This window comes from Saccoglossus kowalevskii, chromosome 12 (genome assembly GCF_978046115.1).
Source record: "Saccoglossus kowalevskii chromosome 12, keSacKowa6.1, whole genome shotgun sequence".
Classification (NCBI taxonomy): Eukaryota; Metazoa; Hemichordata; class Enteropneusta; family Harrimaniidae; genus Saccoglossus; species Saccoglossus kowalevskii.
In genome coordinates, this window is record NC_140652.1 from 19,580,912 (window position 1) to 19,600,782 (window position 19,871).

General features: G+C 33.6%; 1 protein-coding gene across 1 annotated transcript; it reads left to right on the forward strand.

Annotated features, from left to right (window-relative positions):
* Positions 1-1,269: 1,269 nt before the first annotated feature.
* On the forward strand, positions 1,270-11,007 carry LOC102804893 (Na(+)/dicarboxylate cotransporter 3-like). The gene is made up of 11 exons (XM_085505946.1): positions 1,270-1,505; positions 4,633-4,777; positions 5,563-5,663; positions 5,744-5,929; positions 7,463-7,582; positions 8,016-8,132; positions 8,460-8,564; positions 9,051-9,114; positions 9,726-9,887; positions 10,053-10,190; positions 10,849-11,007. Exons 1-11 carry the CDS (start codon positions 1,270-1,272, stop codon positions 11,005-11,007), a joined length of 1,533 nt encoding a protein of 510 aa, XP_085362072.1.
* The last annotated feature ends 8,864 nt before the right edge of the window (positions 11,008-19,871 follow it).

Here is a 19,871-nt window from a genome sequence, read left to right on the forward strand (position 1 = left end):
ATCTGAACATCGATATGGAAATACATGCTCAAGTTGATGAGTTAAAGAGGCTTGTGAGTCAAGCTTGAATAGTTACATTTTACCCACAGAGAGTGCAATCCTTATATTGAACAGCAATATGCTAGTGTTACGGGGTGGATTCATTAGGAGTCAAAGTTCTTATCTTTATTTGTAATTTCACTGTTAATAAGCCCCATTCGCACCACTAACTATGATTCACAGGTTAGACTTTTCATGCGTATTAATGTCTAAGGGAATATGTGCGAGCTTATTGTGATGTCGGACATTGCATTACATATCGTAAAATCAAAACATATCGTCTTTAGTTCGGGTGGTTTAAAATAAAATGTGTGAAGGGGAGAGGTGTCGAAATAGACGACTGTTAGATATTATATATTATCTTCAGATGGTTGAACATTTTCAGTAAATATTGATGGGATTTATTTCTACTGAAAACTGCAGTAGAACAGGCTACCAAAACCAGATTTACCATTTATCTACAAACTTTCCACACGCAGTTAATTGTTTCAATTGCTAACCATAAAGAATACAAAAACAATATTAGCAAACAAACTTGATGGCGCTTCAGTGGAACGTTATGCAAAAACACGCAGAAAAGGTATAAACTTTAATAAGCTTTAGAAGCGTACAGTGTCTAGTCAAAATGCGTTAAACATTCGAGTAACTAGGTATCATAGTTACTGAGTCATTTCGGAATGATCCGAATGATACTGAGCATCGTCGGCGATTGTTCAAGCTTTATGATGTATCTATCGTGCAACTGAAATCTAACCTAAATTGATTGTGCATAAAATAATTAAATTCCAAATACTTTTGCACAGATAAGTAAGAACATAAACCATGAATCATTATAATTCTAATATAATTAGTTTTCTTACTATGCTAAGTGGGCAGTGTATGGCATGTTTTTTTTTAAAGATACGTTTTAATATAGCAATATGAATACGGATTGTTAGTCACTGTGCAGCACAAACAGTTGATAACCATAGGACATTAGTTTAAATACATGTTTTTATTATTATTAGGTACAACCAAAAATCAGCAGACTGTGCAAATATGTTTAAAATTAAAATTAAAAAAATCTTAAAAATCGTCTGACATCAAAATAATGTCCGCTTACAGTCTTCGGCAATTTTTCTTTTTTCCTGATTAAGCAAATATCTATTGAGATGTTTGAAAATGGACATTTAAAATGTACCCAATTTCCATTTTTTTAAGCCAGCGAAATGTTCGTATGTGTTGCTGTTAATGGCCTTCTACTGGATGTTTCAACCTATCCCAATCTCCATAACTGGACTCATCCCCCTGGTGATGTTACCGATTATGGGTATCGTGCCTATGGAGGACGTATGTTTGAATTACATCACAGAAAGCATCATTTTACTCATTTCGGCTATCATAGTCTCATCAGCTGTTGAACAATACAACTTGCATCGCCGGCTTGCGCTACGTACGCTACTGTTTGCAGGATCGGACCCAAAGCGGTAAGTTAATGATCAAGAAAAAATGCTAACCGCCGATCTTCTATTATTAAATTATTGCATGTAAATCAGCACATATTTACCTAGAGATATATACTGTAACTAGATTTAAAAATTTGAAAATTATATATCATTGATATAGTATAGTAAATATTTAAATTACATCGTTGTGTTACTTTAAGATATACCTGAGTGTTTATTATTGAATTTTAAAATGTTGCTTTGTCATGATCATCATTCACATGGCATATATTAACATTTACTTAGATGAGTGATAGCCCATATAACAGTTGATAGCATCAGACGACCCTGTTTTTGTTTATCAATAGTGTTTTATTTTGTTCACATCACCATGGTTACACAGTAAACGCGATCAAGAAACACAATGTGAAGAGAACTTAATTTCTGTGACTCTCTCGCTCTCAAAGTAATCTCAGCGTCATTTTACATCGAAAGTCTATTTTGTGTGTTTATAAAAACCTCTGCAGATTGCTCATATAAAAATTATTCTGTAGTGTGTGGGATGTGTATCTTCGTGAGATCAGTTTCATATTGACACATGCGTATAGCACATTAAACACTTGTCCAGTGGTATAGTAGTGGGCACATCGTCGTGTGTCCGATTAGTTTGTTGTTTTTCTCAATTGTTTTATTTTATGGGTCAAAAACACATGAACACAAGCATTCTGATTAAAACCCGATGTATTGTACGGTGTGTATTTTATTTTATATATTTTACTATTTTTTTTTTTTATTATTATTTGTTTATGTTTATTGTTATGTACTTGTGAATCAGTATATTTTTAACTATCGCCACATACATCTCACCAATGCCTATGTACGTGATTCCAACGCGACCTCCTCTGACTGGTTTAGTCAACGAATCACATACTTCCATCTCTAGCGCACCTGATGACGTCACCGGTCAGAATCAGGTCGCATACACACTCAAATAAAATGGCGGATTATACCGCCGTTAGCGATGAAAACGATCGGGAATAACACGACTTTTCGGTAAGTAAACCATTGTCATATGCAACAAAAGTCATGATCTGTGATTTTTATGTTAATATTGTGGCTTAAATGGTTCCAGTTTAGGTCTATTTTGTGTAGTTATTCCGGGAGTAGCGTTTTTTTCTACCAGTTCGATCGAAAACCGATATCTTTTTTCAGTCGCTTGCCCCAAGAGACGGGTGATATTTTGTTAACGATCGTCTACGGTATTGAAGCCGCAGATGTGAATATCAAAATTTTGTACAATAACTCTTCATTTAAGTAATTGAGTTGATTTGGACTAGAATAAAATAGTTTTTATTCGGAAAACATCACAATTGACCAGAAAATTTGTGTTGCTCCAATATTCTGCGTATGCGCTGGTGGCCGTTATACAATTTAAATTTAGTTTGCGTTGTTTACTATAGCTGTTTACAGTCTTCTAATCATAATGATTTATATATTTTTTTGCTTCCATTCTAGTTAAATTTGCCCAGTGCTTGGTTTAAAGTTAAAGCGATGACTCAATAAACGAACCTTGGCTGGCGAAGATGCATTTAAAAGTGTGTACATTAGTTGGAAATAAAAACAAAATTCAATATAATAACAAAACTGTAAAATGCTGCAGAATCTCTTTGGGAAATAAACAAATGTATTCGTAATTTTCTATGAATGGTTCATGCAAGTTAATTTTTAAGCTGTACATGAATTGGTGGGAAAATATACCATACAGGAAGATTGTCTGGTGGTGGTGGTGGTGTGGGATTTCGAAATATAACAGTTTAATGACGAGAATACAAATTCCCACGGATAATCAAAGGGCAACAAACAATTGCGAGAAAATGCATGGGAGAAACAAATTATCACCAACACCGATGGGAACATGAAGTATTGCCAAACTGCAAAAGGTATACGCTTCTCAAACCTTTTGATGTTCAGCCTAAGGTGGGATTTGAACTTGGGTCTACCGACAACCACTATGCTACCAGTGACCGGGCCTGATTGATAGCGTATTACAATTGCTATTTGATAGAGAGATGGCCACACAGCCCTGTCATGTAGCCCCAAACATGAATATGACTTCTGTGGTAAAATGCACTATGTGTCAGCACTAGCACTTGCAATTTTCACATACAAAAGAAAGTCAGGAGAGACAACAGTGACATTCAATGTCCGGAACTGTTGCCTGGCACAAAAACATTTAAACAAAATGCTACTGAAAATCAAGTACGCAATAGCTGCATTCAAATAAATTTATACCGAAGAAATTTAACATCGTAGAAACCACCTCCATCATACCCCCAATACATAATTTATGCTAGACAGGGCTTCGCGATCGGCAGTCAACCGCACATTTGGACCACCGAATCAATGACTATCTAATGTTTTGTGCAACAACAAGAAAATATGGTCAAGAACTTCTCAGTGAAAATAAAAATCAAATAAATTGTCTATCGCAGTACACAATAGAACTTGATTTTGTAACTTCCAAAGGCAAACGAAAAATTTACCCGAGAATCTAACCTCCTTTTCCGGGCATTTCCCCCGACCAAACTTTGATTGAGATGATTATCTTCAAAATGAAACCCATGCGACGCAACACGATCTTTTTTCTTGTACATTGGAATTGTTTGTTAACTATTTTTTTCAAGTGAGTACGCCGTCGGCCAATATAAAAGGCTAGCTGTGATTGGCCGTAGCTTATACGAGATTTGAACTGATTTATATAGGTATTGGGTCAGATCCTTGTTTGGCTGGCATTCGCAATTACCGAAACTTTAATTACCAAAAAACTATCAACAAATGAATAATAGATCCAAATAAAATAAAATAAAAATAAAATAAAATAAAATTAAATTAAATTAAATTAAATTAAATTAAACTAAATTAAATTAAATTAAATTAAATTAAATTACGACGTTGACTGAATGCACCATTGACACAAGTGTTGAAAAACACGTTTACTCACATGTTAACTGTATGATGTAAACAAAAACAACTACTCACGTATTTATGTCACTGTTGAGTTGGATCATAACTACCATTAATGTTGGGTTCATACACATGTCAAGAACCATACTCACAATGGCCAGACCTAATTGTATTTGTCCTCTGACTTTTCATGTTTATATTCAAGGTTATTATTGTCTTTGATGATCACCGCAGCGTTCCTATCAATGTGGATTATGAATATGGCTGTTTATGCAATGCTATTTCCAATAGTACAAGTGTTGGTAGAGGAGCTCGAAAAACAATCCCGCCAGGACCACAGTAACCCAACGGTAAGGGTAAAGGTCATACAAATGTGTCAGGTTATTAATATACTTACACTGCACGCAAGACTGTTTTCAATATATTAAGAGAACGTTGGCGGCGATCGTTGTTTAGAACAAATGTATTTCTGACTACTCACTCTATATGATAAACAACAAAACCCCATGGTAATCAAGTAGGTCATTGCAATGAAACATAATCTTTGAAATCGTGATATCTTGCTATTGTTGTTTGTAAAGATTTATTATACTACATGATCTACCACAGCGAATGAAAGAAAATGAGTATTGTATGTTATTTATTTTAATCCGCTCATTCTTCGTTGGTTTGTCCACTTATTTTAAATATCAGAAATATTGTAATTATATTTGTAATTCAATAAGCAAATAATTAAAAAAAAAAAAAAACTTCCTATATTTTTTACAAAATTCAAAAACAAATGTAACCAATGTTTCATATTTAGAGTCGTCATTTTGAGGAATGGGTTTCTTTTAAAATGCCTACAATTAGTACACCATTAAAAATGACTTCTTGATTTTATTGCCGTTAGTCTGCGATTAAATTTACTATAATGTCTCATAAAAATGTGAAAAACATAGCTTGTAATCCTTCACATCAAAGCATTTCGTCAACAATCACACGTGAGATCCCGATATGTGTACAGCTTCAACGCAAACACGTACACCCACTGGCCAAGAACTTTTGACCTCAAGTATGATATCGCTTGATTGGCTTTTACATGATATCAACTATAATTACTAAATCAAATGTGTTATACACTCTCAATATTTAGGGTATGGTGAACAGTGCTTATGAGCAAGAGCATCATAAAAATGGAAAAGCAACTCGTGACGAGAATGCAATCGAAATGTCTGCCGTAATTGAGGAGAATTGGTAAGACTTTTTTGCTGTCATAGTGTGTATTTATCAGTTTGTCAAGCCAGTAAGAGGAGATTATTTTCATTTTCCGTCAGTACTGGAATGAGGGAACAGCAGCCGAAAAACTCGTACCCTGGTGACGTAACAAGAAATGGTACAAATGGGCCTTCACATTTGATGATGTGTTTTAATTTGGGATTGGTTCAGGCACTGACAATTGGCGGAGTCGGGACATTAGTTGGAACGTATATACCATTGGTATTGGTTCAAAACCTGGAGAAGTGAGTGAGCTCTAAATTTAACTTAGTTTCATTTGATTTCACTTGATAAGGATACGTCATTGACAAACACGTATTGGCCGTCATACATGATAGATTGACTTTGTAGAAAAAATGATAATAATCATACACAGGCAAATGATATGCATCTACAGTCCCGATAATTATTGGTCACAATTGGCAATCAAGAATGTAGTTCCAACACAAACACACAAACATGGCGTCAACAATGTCATAGTTTAACATGTTTACTCACGTTGGTTCGGATGTACTCACATCGATGCATTGTTCGCTGCAGCGCTACAGTGCGGTTGTACATCATGTATTGTGTCATTGTGAAAATTGGAACTGCTTGTTTTGTTTGGTGGCGCTCTAACCCAGGCAGAACAAATTGTGATAATTTTTTCCACTTAAATTAAATCCGAATAAATAGGTACCATAGATGTATGTAAAAATGGTTTGTGAGATGTAAATGCTGTTATAATCAGCTTACATCGATTTCATTATAGTATGATTTAATATATAAATGCTCAAACAAGTTCAGGGGATATTGAGATCAAGCATTTATACCATCAAATTGTTTATATTCTATTTATGAACAAACATAAAATAAATTCATGTTTGGTGTCGCAGAATAATACATGATAATGCACGTCGCACATTAAGCAATTAACCATGTGAACATAAACCGGAACTCTATATTTTTTTCTGATAAGCAGTAAGTAACACATACCAAAACAACATCAATTTAATTCATAAAAAATACGTTTGACAAAATAGATAAAACACACTTACATAAACTAATTTAATTACACATCTATGATCTCATCAACTCGAATTAACTGTTTTGGTTTTTAACTTTGTATGTGCGTATTGTAGCAGTTATTATAATAAAATAATAACATACGACACACCAGCCCATCATGCGCAAAAGCTTACAGAATATACTTGAGTCCATTATGCCTTGGAGGGTAGTTCATTATTGTTATTATTTTGTAGCGTTGTCAATACCAGTAGTGCCACTAAAAAGCAAGCAACAGAACAAATACATATCTCTATACTCAAGCTCTGCAAACATACTCTCACTTCGCTTTTCACATTTGCTTGGATAAATCACATAATACCAACCTCAGTTCATTCACACGATCGGGAGGCAACAGTTGCAACAGTTGCACCAGTCATGGAAAATAGAAACGCGCGTTTTAGATGGTATGTTGAAACCGATCGCGATATAGCGTACGTGCAGTGCAGACAACGATTGCGTTACAACATCTGATTTAGACATTGAAATCCGGTGTTACTGGCAATGGACCTGTTCATTTGATGCCTATTTTATTATTAAATGTACGTTTCGCTTCTTTTTAAATGAACTCTCATTTATGCGTTTGTGAAAGATGCATTTTATAAATATCCTTGGAACGGGGCATTGATGCTCAATAGTAAGATCACGAATAATCTGCTGCAATGACGTCGTACAATTTATTGGTATTGATAATGCTATAATATAATTACTGGTACATCCAAACGTCCTTGCAGATATTATGGCCCAAGTGCAAAGCCGAATTTTGGCGAGTGGATGGTATATGCAATACCAACGCAGATAGTATGCTTGGTTCTTGCCTGGACCTGGTTGCCAACCTTTTTTTTGAATTTAGGGTGAGTATTAACTAGTATTTTTTACATTTGTATATCAAAACGAAGTTCGATGCGACGGCGTACTGTCTGGGTGCATACATTTTGGTATAATCGAAATAACTTTATTACTATACATCTTTTCCTTCTAAGAATAATGATGTGAATGCCGAAATCCAAAAAGATTAAAACAGCATCAGTGAACTTCGATGTGTGAAGTCCGGTTAAACCCTGGCTGGTGGCAGCCAGGATTTTTTGGGTTATTAATAAAATCATTCCATATTTGGAATTCGCATTTTCTTATATGGTAGGATGGAAATAGCTTATGAAGTTACGGTGACAGATAATAATAACTTTTTATTTCGCATAATTTCCTTAGCCCAAATGTGACATGGAACTAGTAAAATGTGAAATATAATAATGCATACAATCACGAAATCGTTTTCTTACTTTCTAGTCAATCTATATTACTTTGTTTCTCTGGTCGAAGTAACTGTCTAAAAAAGAAGCAGACAGAAGAAGGTGGTATTGTGGATGTATTACGCAAACAATATGACGAACTGGGCGCTATTAAGTACACACATTTATTATAAATCTCGTTTTTGAAGCACATTCATTGTTATATATCAATCGTGATACAATCTATTCCAGACCGTTTGTTAAGTGTGTCTGCTCTATACTAACATGGACAATTAGCATAACTAAACAAACCGTCCTCAACGGTATTGGAGTAGTGTATGTTAAAATAGTTAATATAGTAGTCGTACGTTTCTGCGATATTAAACAATTGCTTTGGATGTGCATTTAGATTATGTTTAATGCTAGATCATGTAGAAATGGGTGAAGGATAATTATTATAACGCTTTCGAACTTTAATTCCATAATATTTATATATATTCAGGTGGTCAGAAATAGTGGTTATCTTCATTTTTGTTGTGCTGATAGTTATGTGGCTTTTTGAAGACCCCAAGTTTGTGACGGGTTGGAGATCATGGTTCAAACCAGGGTGAGATAAATATGAGTAATCCTGTGAAAGTAGAATAAATAAATGAGCCCTGTAACTGAAAATGAAAGCCGTTTGATTATTCCTCTAAATTTAAAGCCGCTAAATTTTTCGGAAAAAAAACAACAACACAAAAACAAACAAAAGAACAAGTCACTGTGTATTTTATCTCAACTAAATGGATGCCGATACATGGCGACCAAAGGCTTGACATATCTAAGACATATGGATTGACTAATTAATTACAAACTTCCACATTTCCCCACAATCTGATGACCGACGATGTGCGAGGCTTCTTCATGATGATGATGATCATCATCATCATCATCATCATCCTCATCATCATCATAAAACAAACAAACAATCACAATTGAACAAAAAGTAAATCATCATTAGTTTATATCCAGCACATACGTTTATGTCATAAATATCATATTAGTACCACACAACTACGTGCTACTTTCTAGTTGTTTCATATTTTGTTTTAAGTCGAGTACCCTGGGATATTGTATTTTTAGCTGGAGGAGGACTCTCGATTACAGTAGGCATCAAGGTAAATGTGTAGTATAATTATCAAATCATTAGAGTGTAAATTGTGTCATTCCTAATGTGTGCGCTGTTATTTTAGACCGGAAGGAGCTTTGAACGTATCTACGTCTGTCGATTGTAGATGACATTTTGTACTTTACTTTACTTTAATTTATAAATTGTGGTGAAGACATTACTACGATGTTTGATTCAATATCACATTGGTATACATACCCATATGTTGTTATGACTGTTGTTGACAAATACAGAACAGTGCGTAACACAACATCAGTAGGGCGATAAGCGTTGAACTCTAAGCATACATTTGAATTTGTAAATATTTTCAGTTTTGTGGATAATGTGGTTTGACAAAATTGTTAGTTAGTAATTAGTTCGAACTGTCTCTCGAGTTGCTAACCATGCACCGTCTATATATCATTATTTAGTGCAGAATATGGTGTCTTCGGGTGTAAAGTATTATGCAGTGCTATATATGCGGCACTGATGTTAGGATTGAATGTGGATTGGTTCATAAAACTGTTTATACATTTTGTTGATATTTGTATAGATCACTAATGTAACGTTGTGTTTCATGTCAAAGGCAAGTGACTTTCATATCTTTATAACTCTTCTTAGAAATCTGGTCTTGACATGTTGGTAGCTGACACGTTAGATGTTTTGAACTCATTGGACCCATGGATAGTGTTGCTGATCACTACCACTATGGGTGCCCTGCTGACCGAATTTTTAAGTGGTGCAGTGTACATGAGCATTATTCTACCTATTGTTTACGTAACGGTAAAAACTATTTTATTCTGAACATAAAATTAAATATGTGAGTGTTGCATTAACACATATACTAATTGTGATGACGTATCCGTTATATATATATATATATATATATATATATATATATATATATATATATATATATATATATATATTCATAATTGTCTATCGCAGGCACACGTGAAAGGAATTCATCCATATTATTTTGCGATACCAATAGCCCAAGCATCCAATCTGACATTCTGTTTACCAGCAGCACAACCCTTGATCGCAATGTTGGTGTCGTTCAAAGTCGTCACAGTTCCCACAATGGTGTGTAAATTTTTTTCTTGAAATCAGTGATATTTATGTCAATCTCCACAGCTTCCCCTTTAAGGTATAAATTTAGATTCATGGGCACTCGTAACCCCGAAATGTTAATGTATGTTTGATATGAACAGTCTCGGTTTTGAAAAGTGTGAAACATACCAATGACATAGTGTCAAATATAACAGACTCAATCTTTTGGGTTAATTTAAATCTGAAACGCCTTACCAACTGAAAAAGCTAAGATAATGGCCGTTTTAAAACATAAACAATCATGTTTAGCTTCGCGTTATGATATGTGTTATTAACTATTGAAAAATGTTATGCACGAGGTGGATGCCAGACATTTAAACAGTCTGTCATCAACACTGTATATGTGTAAAATAAACAAATAATGTTTGTATCATCCAACGCTCACGAGCCTGTATCTATCCAATAAGCACAGTTCATATATTGCAAAGTACTTAATATTTTCATTTTATGGAATTTCATATTTAGGTAATTAACACATTGTTTGGGCTATAAGTCAAAGAGTAGTTATATCCGCATTAAGATTGACGTTTTTGCCATTCATATATTCATGATTTATTTTTCGAGCGCTTATGATATGATTTCAATACAGATATTAATGTTTTAAAATGTACTTGTTTATTTCAACTTGTAGGCCAAGGTCGGACTGATGCTGAACGTTCTATGTCTCATTATTACAAATATATCTATGAACACATTTGGTTGGAAGTTCTTCGATATTGATACTGTACCTGATTGGGCTGTAATCTACTCCGTCAATGCGACAACAACTATGGCAGCGGTCACGGTGTGATTCGGCTCACTGTAATCGATTCATTCAATAATTAAAAGAAAGTCGTTTGCTTTTCCTGAAGATGCTACTGTTGCGATTTGTGTTATTATAAATATGGTTTTAATACTAATTTCCGAGTTCAAGAGATTAAATTATGTACCATTGGTAACAGTTTTTGGTGATCACAGAAATAACTTCTATAATAATATTGTTTTCGAATGAAATAATCATGAAAACAAACGACTTGGATCTATGTCCATTTCAAGTGTTTTCATTTTTAAATCCAAAAACTGATGGAATCTTAGTTATTGGTTTGTTTAGACAGAAATTAGGGCCAGCGCGAAATGGAAAGTTCATTGCCAGTTGATTATTTGTTTACCCTTGGTTTTGGAATGATAACGTTTGTTATACTTTAATTGTTCTTTCCCTCATACACTGCGAATGATTGTGGTAAATATTAGTAGAAGCGTTCTAAATTTCAGCAGTGACCTCAGGCTACAGTTATGTTCTTTACATAATTCAAGTCAAAAGACCGTCCTGATATACTTAAGAACTCTAATTAGCTCACCATAAAATAAAAATATATCCATGATTATAATAAAATATGGTATTATTAGTTAAATTATGTATAATCCAACTTTGGAAAATCAATTGACAGTTATGCGTATTTTTTTAAATTTTGTTAAAAATGACCACAGCCGGTTCAACGTTGCTATGTTGAAATATTAATTGTGAATTCATCTTAGATGTAAATGACTTGTAATGTCTTCCAATTAATGTTTTTAGACGATATATGGATGATATTGTATTTGAAAACTCAAACACATTTGAGAATTGATATACGTGTCGATAACAGTATTGAAAACAAGGTCACACGTACTTGGTATGGTGTGTGTTTTCAGTGTACTTCAAACACAACTGAGGGAACATCTCAAATTTTTACTAACAATACTGAAGCATGTCCCTTGTTTCTGTTTAGTGAGGTTTATTTTCAAAATGCTAACAATATGATTACTCTGGGACTATTTGGAAACGCCCTAATAAACTTCTGATCATCATCCCCTATTTAGACAATATTTCAATTGACTCTTGGGGACGTTGCGCATTTAATGAGTTTACAGATATCTGCAAAATGACAGATTCTCAATGTTCTTAGTTTTCCCTATTTGTGTCATGTCGACTCTAGTAAAGAATGTAATTCAATCTGAAGTTTTCATCTGTGAATTAAAGTTTTAGTTCAGCAAATTTAAAATCATTGCTTGTGAATCTGAATTGTTGTCCCATAAATTAAGCAGTCTGTCACAAGAAATTAACCAATAATACATGAAATAGCCTATATGTTGTCGAAATATCGAACCCCTTAACTGTCGCATTGAGGTATTATTTTATTCAGTGGTAATCGATAGCAAGGATGATCAGAGTAATAAAATATTTTCTCTAAATTTACTTTGGCCATCTTTTGAAATGTAATACAAATTAATTATAGATGAATCACTGTTTAGATGTGCCAAATGTTACCTGAAGACTTTGATTTAATTGTTATTCGGTCTATATATATGAAAATTTCTGCTTACAACATTTGCAAGAGTGATTTGGATTATGAAACAATCTAAATCCAACGTTAAACCTATCAACCTTTCATTGTTTTATTTCGTTGATGTTATCTCTTGTGTGATTGGTCAATGCATGGACAGATCTTCAAATTCTGTGTTTTACTCCTATCAATTTTGGCTCTGTTTTGAGTCTGGGGTTACGTCGAAAGGACTATAGAAGATTTATGAATTACTGAAAAACTTCCAATCATAAATTAAATTTAAAAACAACAGATTAAGATGTTTATGTTTGATTAAGATGTTTGATTATTTTAAAGTTATAAAATGACACAAATTAGCCTTTGAAAAAGTGAATTGATCACCAACAAATAATTGAATATAAAAACTGTTACAATTCTAACAGCAATTTCGAATTACTCTTTATAATACTCATGATGAACTTTATATATATATTTTGGAGATCGGTGCGTCACACTATCTCCTACATGCAGCATCAGTTCTGAACGCCTCTCTCTTGACTGGAGATCTATGTTGAAAAGTAATTCTTTGTTGTTGTGGTCACTCTTCACTCCCGCTGAGATTCGAGCTAGATTTAGTCTATTTCCGCTCACTTTTTCTTGGAATGTCCTGAACTGTGTTCAAATCATGCAGTCTTGGATCTTCCTCCTTCACTCCCCAAGCTAGTTAAGAACTTTTCATGCGATCACAAACTCTACTAAATTAAATCAGTGGCCAACACGTTTAACTCAAATGGTCAACAACAATTACAACACATGCAAAATAGAAAATGAATGAATATTGCTTTCCACAAATCAGCAAAACACAGCGGACCACCTAGCTTACTATATGGGAATTCTCCTTCCAAGAACCAATACATGTATCAATAAGGTAGACCCCTCTAAGAACAATTACTAACATGTTATTTCCAATTTGCATCATACTTACAAATAAACCTTGCATGTCTCAATGTGTTTCGTTTCTGTCAAGGGTCGAGCCAACCACATAAAAGGGTGTTTCTTCAAATTAACTGAATCATAACGGATTCTTTCTAAAATTCTACATAGTTACATACGCAAGATAATCGGAACATAATTGCTATTTATACCCACCAGCCACAGCCAGACCATTCATCTAAAGGAGTGGTCTGTGGTATACTCAAATGAAAATAATTCTAAAATAACATACTAATATCGAATTGATTCTGGATTCATTGACTCCGGAGAAAAAAATGATATTTGCAATAATAATCGTCGAGCAGGTCCGGATTGTAACGTTCGGTTGACATGAATGCTAACCAATTTCACATATCTATTTTTTCCGATTTTTAATATGTCGTATATTATCTTCTCTAATAACTCCGAGATTAAGTCTAATATCTTCAACAGAACGTAGGATTTAAAACTTGCGAAATAAATTTGTTTCGATCGACCATCGACTAAGCAGCGTACAATTTTTGTTTCGTTTTGGCTCATTTAAAAAATACGAACTGTGTCAATATTCAAAACTGCATTTTTTTCTGTTAGAATGATCGTATTTTTCACAAACAACCTGTTTATTCCGACCGAATGTACAGCCCTAATTTCACCCAACCCCCTGCTCGCTTCTGCTTAGCAATGCCTGTATCACGTACATGTCGCGAGGTAGCAGCCCTGGATTCAAACGGAACATAGTCCCATTCTATCAGCTAGTTGTGGAACATTCACGTTACAAGAGGTCATAGTTCAAGTTACGTTCGCGAACAATACAAAAAGTGATAGATTAGAAGTGTCATTCAGAATTAAATAATAGTTAATACACGTTGTATTTTGAAACTTTAGCATTAAATCAATCATTTCGACAACTCATGTACCAGTGATCAGTGTTTGAACAAGCGGTCAGTGTTTTAAATATGCGAGTGAGAAAAGTATGATCATTTTCTGGTCGGAAATTACGCGATATGCGGTTGGTTAAAATGCGATAAAAGGGGTAGATTAGGCGAAATGAGTATTGTTGCTCGTTTATAGCTTGACATGTTTAACCAAGTGAGAACATGGTAAGAGTTGGTAGAATACGCGAGGAGGGAGAGAGAACAGCCGACACCCCTTATACGGGTAAAATGTGACATCTCGACGGATTTATTTTCGTTCTTATATGTAATATTAGGGTTTGAGGGCTGCTGAGTTCAAAAAAGATGAATAAATGAATCACAAAGCATGTGTTTAGCGACATACCTGTGCAGAAGTTGGTTTGCCAGTACTTAATCCATGTTTAACACCTAGGCTACTCTATTGATTACCATTTGTGATTTGCAATATATACCATGTTGTCCCAGTCGTTAATTTTAGTAATCTAAATGCTATCTACTATATGACAGTGGCGAGGATCCATGCGGAAATGCTTAAAACAACCCTGTGTTGTTGGGCTTATAATATAAGAGAACACATACCATTTTAGAATAAAATATTGCAATTATTAGAAATAAAACCTACCTTTTCCAATAAATGATGTGACTGGTGTGTTTTTGTCTCATTCGCTTTTTCACTGTTGAACTCTGCTAGGAAAGAACTGTACGGATTTCTAAACAATACTACGGCTTTCTCAAACAAATGTATATGCCTTTTGTCATTGTTGTGTGTCTTGACAACAACAGTTCTGCCGTTTTTTGGTTCGCCCCGAAAACCTGAAATTAGTGCATAACATAATCAGCAACATTTTAAAACTTGTTTCTTCCGCTTTTCCAATATATACAGTGTATGGATTGAAATTACCGACGACGGACTTGCCTAGGAAATATTGTAGAAAAAAATTGGAAATTTCCATTCAAAAACAATCAATATTAAGTGCAATTGAAGTCTATCTTGTACATTGTGGCTTCAAACTGAGTATGAAACATGTTTTGTTTTGATTATTAAACTTTTGAGGCAAAACAATTCAGTCCAATGAACTGCGTCGCATAATATATTTGGTTATTGGGTCATATGACAGTTAAGGTATATACGGCTTAATCGCATTTGCGGAATTTTACTCTGATCCACTAATCCTTATAGACAACCAGCTTACTGGCGCGTCGTATTATATGCCCAGTCATACTATTTGTTTAACATTCAAAATATGGTAAACTATATAATATTTACCGATAGAAAACATGGTTTTACATTGGCCTATGTGAGCTTTCTCCATGTTGACACACACTTAATCAAAATAATTAATATTTACTGGATATTCATGTAACGGAGAAATCGGGGTGTTGTGTGACAAAAACAAGTTCGAACAATATGTTTTTATATCTTAATTTATATTTGTTTAATTTCGGCAGAATTTGTTTCTGCATGCGATCTGTCGATATAAATAAGTTTAATATCATTTTTTTTTAAGTTCTACATTTTTCGAAAAAGATATGTTATCAGATATATACAGTTCTCTATCTAGCGTTATTGCGTTTTTAACATATTTTCACTTAAGTCAACTTGCCGAAATTCCTAGGCGCATCAATTCGACATATTTTGTGGCTGTTAAGTGGTTAATAAGATTTGTTTATTTTGACGACTGAATCGAAAATCACCACAAGATATGTTTATGTGGCGTCACCTGGACCGTAACTAGATATGATATGAATAAAGCCGTTGACATCTGTCATCATGCATTAATGTGTCAACCAAATAGCCAAAAACTGGAGCACACACCTCTAAATTTGACTTAATAATAATGTCACGAATCTAATAAATAAAGTTTTACGTCGCTCACAAACAGGGAGTCGCCGGGCAGTGACAATTAATACTAACCAAACCTAATCCCTTATGGTTTACTCCTATGTCTGCCTGCAAAATACTATATGGATAATATCTCGACAGCGTGGTGAAATGTAGTAACCTATTAACTCGCCGTGAGTTTCTTGGATAGAAGTTCAGACTCTATTAGGGGACATGTTAGAAATATTATATTGCGTATGTAAACTATCAAATACAAAGCCAAATAAACCTGATATCCCCAAAAATAATGATCAATCAAACATAATGAGTATTATGGCAATCAATGCATGTAGATTTCAATGAATTTAATTTAGATTCTTCATTTACAAGAAAGAATGCGCAAATAAATTGTGATGCATAATATATCACTGTAAATATAGTTCAATATCACTGTACCTCTCTGTCTGGTTATCAGTTAACAAAATCACTAGGTATAATGTTTATCACACACTGCTTAGCATACAGGCCGTTTTGGTTTTAAAATAACAAGTAGTCGCGGCACAAAATTTCCGGTTGGACATTTCCCAATTTCTACATTTACTTTAGCTTGCTGGCTTGTCTGGTTTGTCACTTGATAATTCTTCATAATTGCTGCCTTTCATGATCACACAAGTGATCCATTTATTGGAGTGTCATATCCCGTCCCTCTTAAATTATCCCTTTCCCTCTATTGATAATTTTCCTCAATTTTCTATTTGTCCTGATATAGTTTCTTTTTTCCTAGCGTCTTGTCTGCGGCTTTGTCAGTAATGGTGAGTGTTTTCTTCTTTTCTAGTCCGCTTAAACTTAACCAATTTCTGTCATTTCTTGGCGTCAAGTAGCGTCACTTCTAGATGTTTTTCCACTTGTGTGGCATTTATTATTCTTTCGCATTTATATACCTTTTGTGTTGTAATTCTTTACGTTGTACACGTCTACCATTATTGGTTTGCAGAGTCAGGGGCTTAGATTACATGGCAGGTGATTTCTCCAGTAAGTCCTCGAGCTTTTGTCTTTCTTCGTTTTGACGTGGTATAACAATGATGTCAACTTTTAAAGCCAATGCTAGTGTATATTTTACTGTTGACAGTAAACTTCATAGTATTTGCATTAGTCAGGCCAAATAGATATACTAGATTTATTTAATGTGTATGTGTATGTGTCAGTATTACAGCGAATAATCAAACACTTTATATCGCATACCTTAAACATGATTCTAAAATTTTATGAAGTTAATATGATTTGGAAAAGTTGTAATTTTAGCAAAATTGTAAAAGTATTTTCCCAACCTTTCCAACAAATGATTTATTTATAGATTTTAACCTCAAAGGTTGACACATGAATTGGGAGCCAATGCAGCATATACAATTATGTATCTATCTATCTTTATTTATAGCTGTAATATATTTTGTTTTCAGTTATTACATCTTTCACATTTAGACTGAAGTATTGTATTAAATTTCACCAATATGAACATGTTGTTTAATGAATAATTTTTTGGTGTTCAAATAACATTTGTTATTTTCATGGATATTGAAAATTATTTCAACATTCGTTTACTACTGAAATATGTATAGATAAAAGTTTAGGAGATTCTATCCACGATAGTGATGTGCAATAATCTCACTTTTCCATGGTGAAATCCTGAAATATTTATTACCTAATTTGTTGTGCATTTCCAGCTATTTCAATGATATCTGAAAACACGAAAACACGACAAAGTGCGTATCCAAGCCATGTACGGGAGATTGTCTCATTTAGTATTCAAATATAAGTTATTATATAACGTAACTCACGTGACACAAATCGCCCGACCTGATTGGACATGCATCATTTTTAAATACACATTTTAAACACACACAGCATATACAAATAACACGTCATTTCTAGACACACACGTTTTGCAAAATATCGCGATCAAATTTCAAATAAATACCTTTTACAATACATACGCCATTTGAAAGAAAATACTCACGTAGTTTTCAATTATATGAAGGTTTTAATATAGCATACACAAAATATTAAATTTACATTCCTAGATTTGTATGTGATTATTTGGGAACTAATAGATATGAAAATAGACGCATTTGCTTGACACATATTTCTTAAATACGTGTATATATTGGGTAGCAAAATCAATGTCAGGCGATTGAATCATTCAGTTTTCCAACATAAACTACGAATCCACATCAATTTAAAGTTTTACTTAAGTACAAAATGCTTCCCAGTAACAACAACACTAACTTGAAGAAAATGGGTCGTCTCGTTAAGCGAGTGTAGAATTATCAAGTGGACAAGTAGGATATTACGTAATTACGTAAATCGGCTGCGTGTTTCTAGCCAACATAAGCTTTACGTACTTGCTCATATTGTAAAGTGCAGATCCACGTTTGTACAGACAATAATGTGGCCTATGCATGGCGTGACAAACATTGCCATGTATAATTTATTGTTAGTTCTGCCAATTAATTATATATACTATTATAAATAATTATCAACAGACACTAGCTGTGAACTTTCTCACACAGAAATGATGCATGGTGGCATAATCAGCGATCTATCCTCTACTGTCCTGTCTCGCAAGATATCAACGTAATTATAATAAAAAATACATAAAGAAATCTGATTAATAGTCGTGTGGTTCACAGCAAACAAAAAAACAAACTATAAAAACAAGAAATAAGCCATAAAATAATAAGATTTCAATTCGTCTAAATAAAACGAATCCGGTGTATGTTCAAAACAATGTATGAGATTTATAAAACATTATCGGATGACAAAGCTATATTGCAGCGTAATATGCCTGTTACTCACTAAATGAAAAATGTACAACAAAAGCTAGTTAAGCTAGCTTATTGATTTTAGGAACCATTATCATGTACGTGCGCCAATGGTCGTACATTATTGTTTATGCTTCCACTGTAGTTGTTACCTTAAACAATAGCTCATACTAAGCTTTAAAATAAGATCACACTGCTACTCAAATGAGACAATATTTGGTTACATGAGTTTTCACACTGAAATTTGTACGATATAATGGTTACATATTTAAAAAAGGGTATAAAAGTTTCTCACTTACATAAAATTCAGTAATATGCAAAAACGTATAATTTAGTTATTTATCATACAAAAAAAAGACTATTATATCAATGAATACACTAGCAGGATCTTTCATTTATACAAAATTACATAGTTAAATTCACTAAATATCGTTTCCTTTATTTCAATACACCAATTATTCGAATGCAATACATATTCCATTTCTGTTGAGAATAATTAAATTTATTAAAACCGTCAATGTTTCACCATTATCGGCTGTACTTCGACATCAGTATAGGCTCTCTAGTTGTCTGTAAATATCTGAAAAGAAAATAGCATTATTAGTGTTGTTCCAAGTTTGCATGGTTTGAATAGACATAAACTTACCCTAGATATGTTATTATTTAATTTATGATGTCATTAGGCTGATGCGAGGCAGTAATGTATTTCCTTAAAACGAAAAGAAATGTCGAATAACAATGACTTGTGTACCACAAATGATAATAACTGATATGGAAGATATAACTTTATAACAGTATCACATTTTTTTAACTAAATAAACTAGCTAAACTACCATAAAAATGTA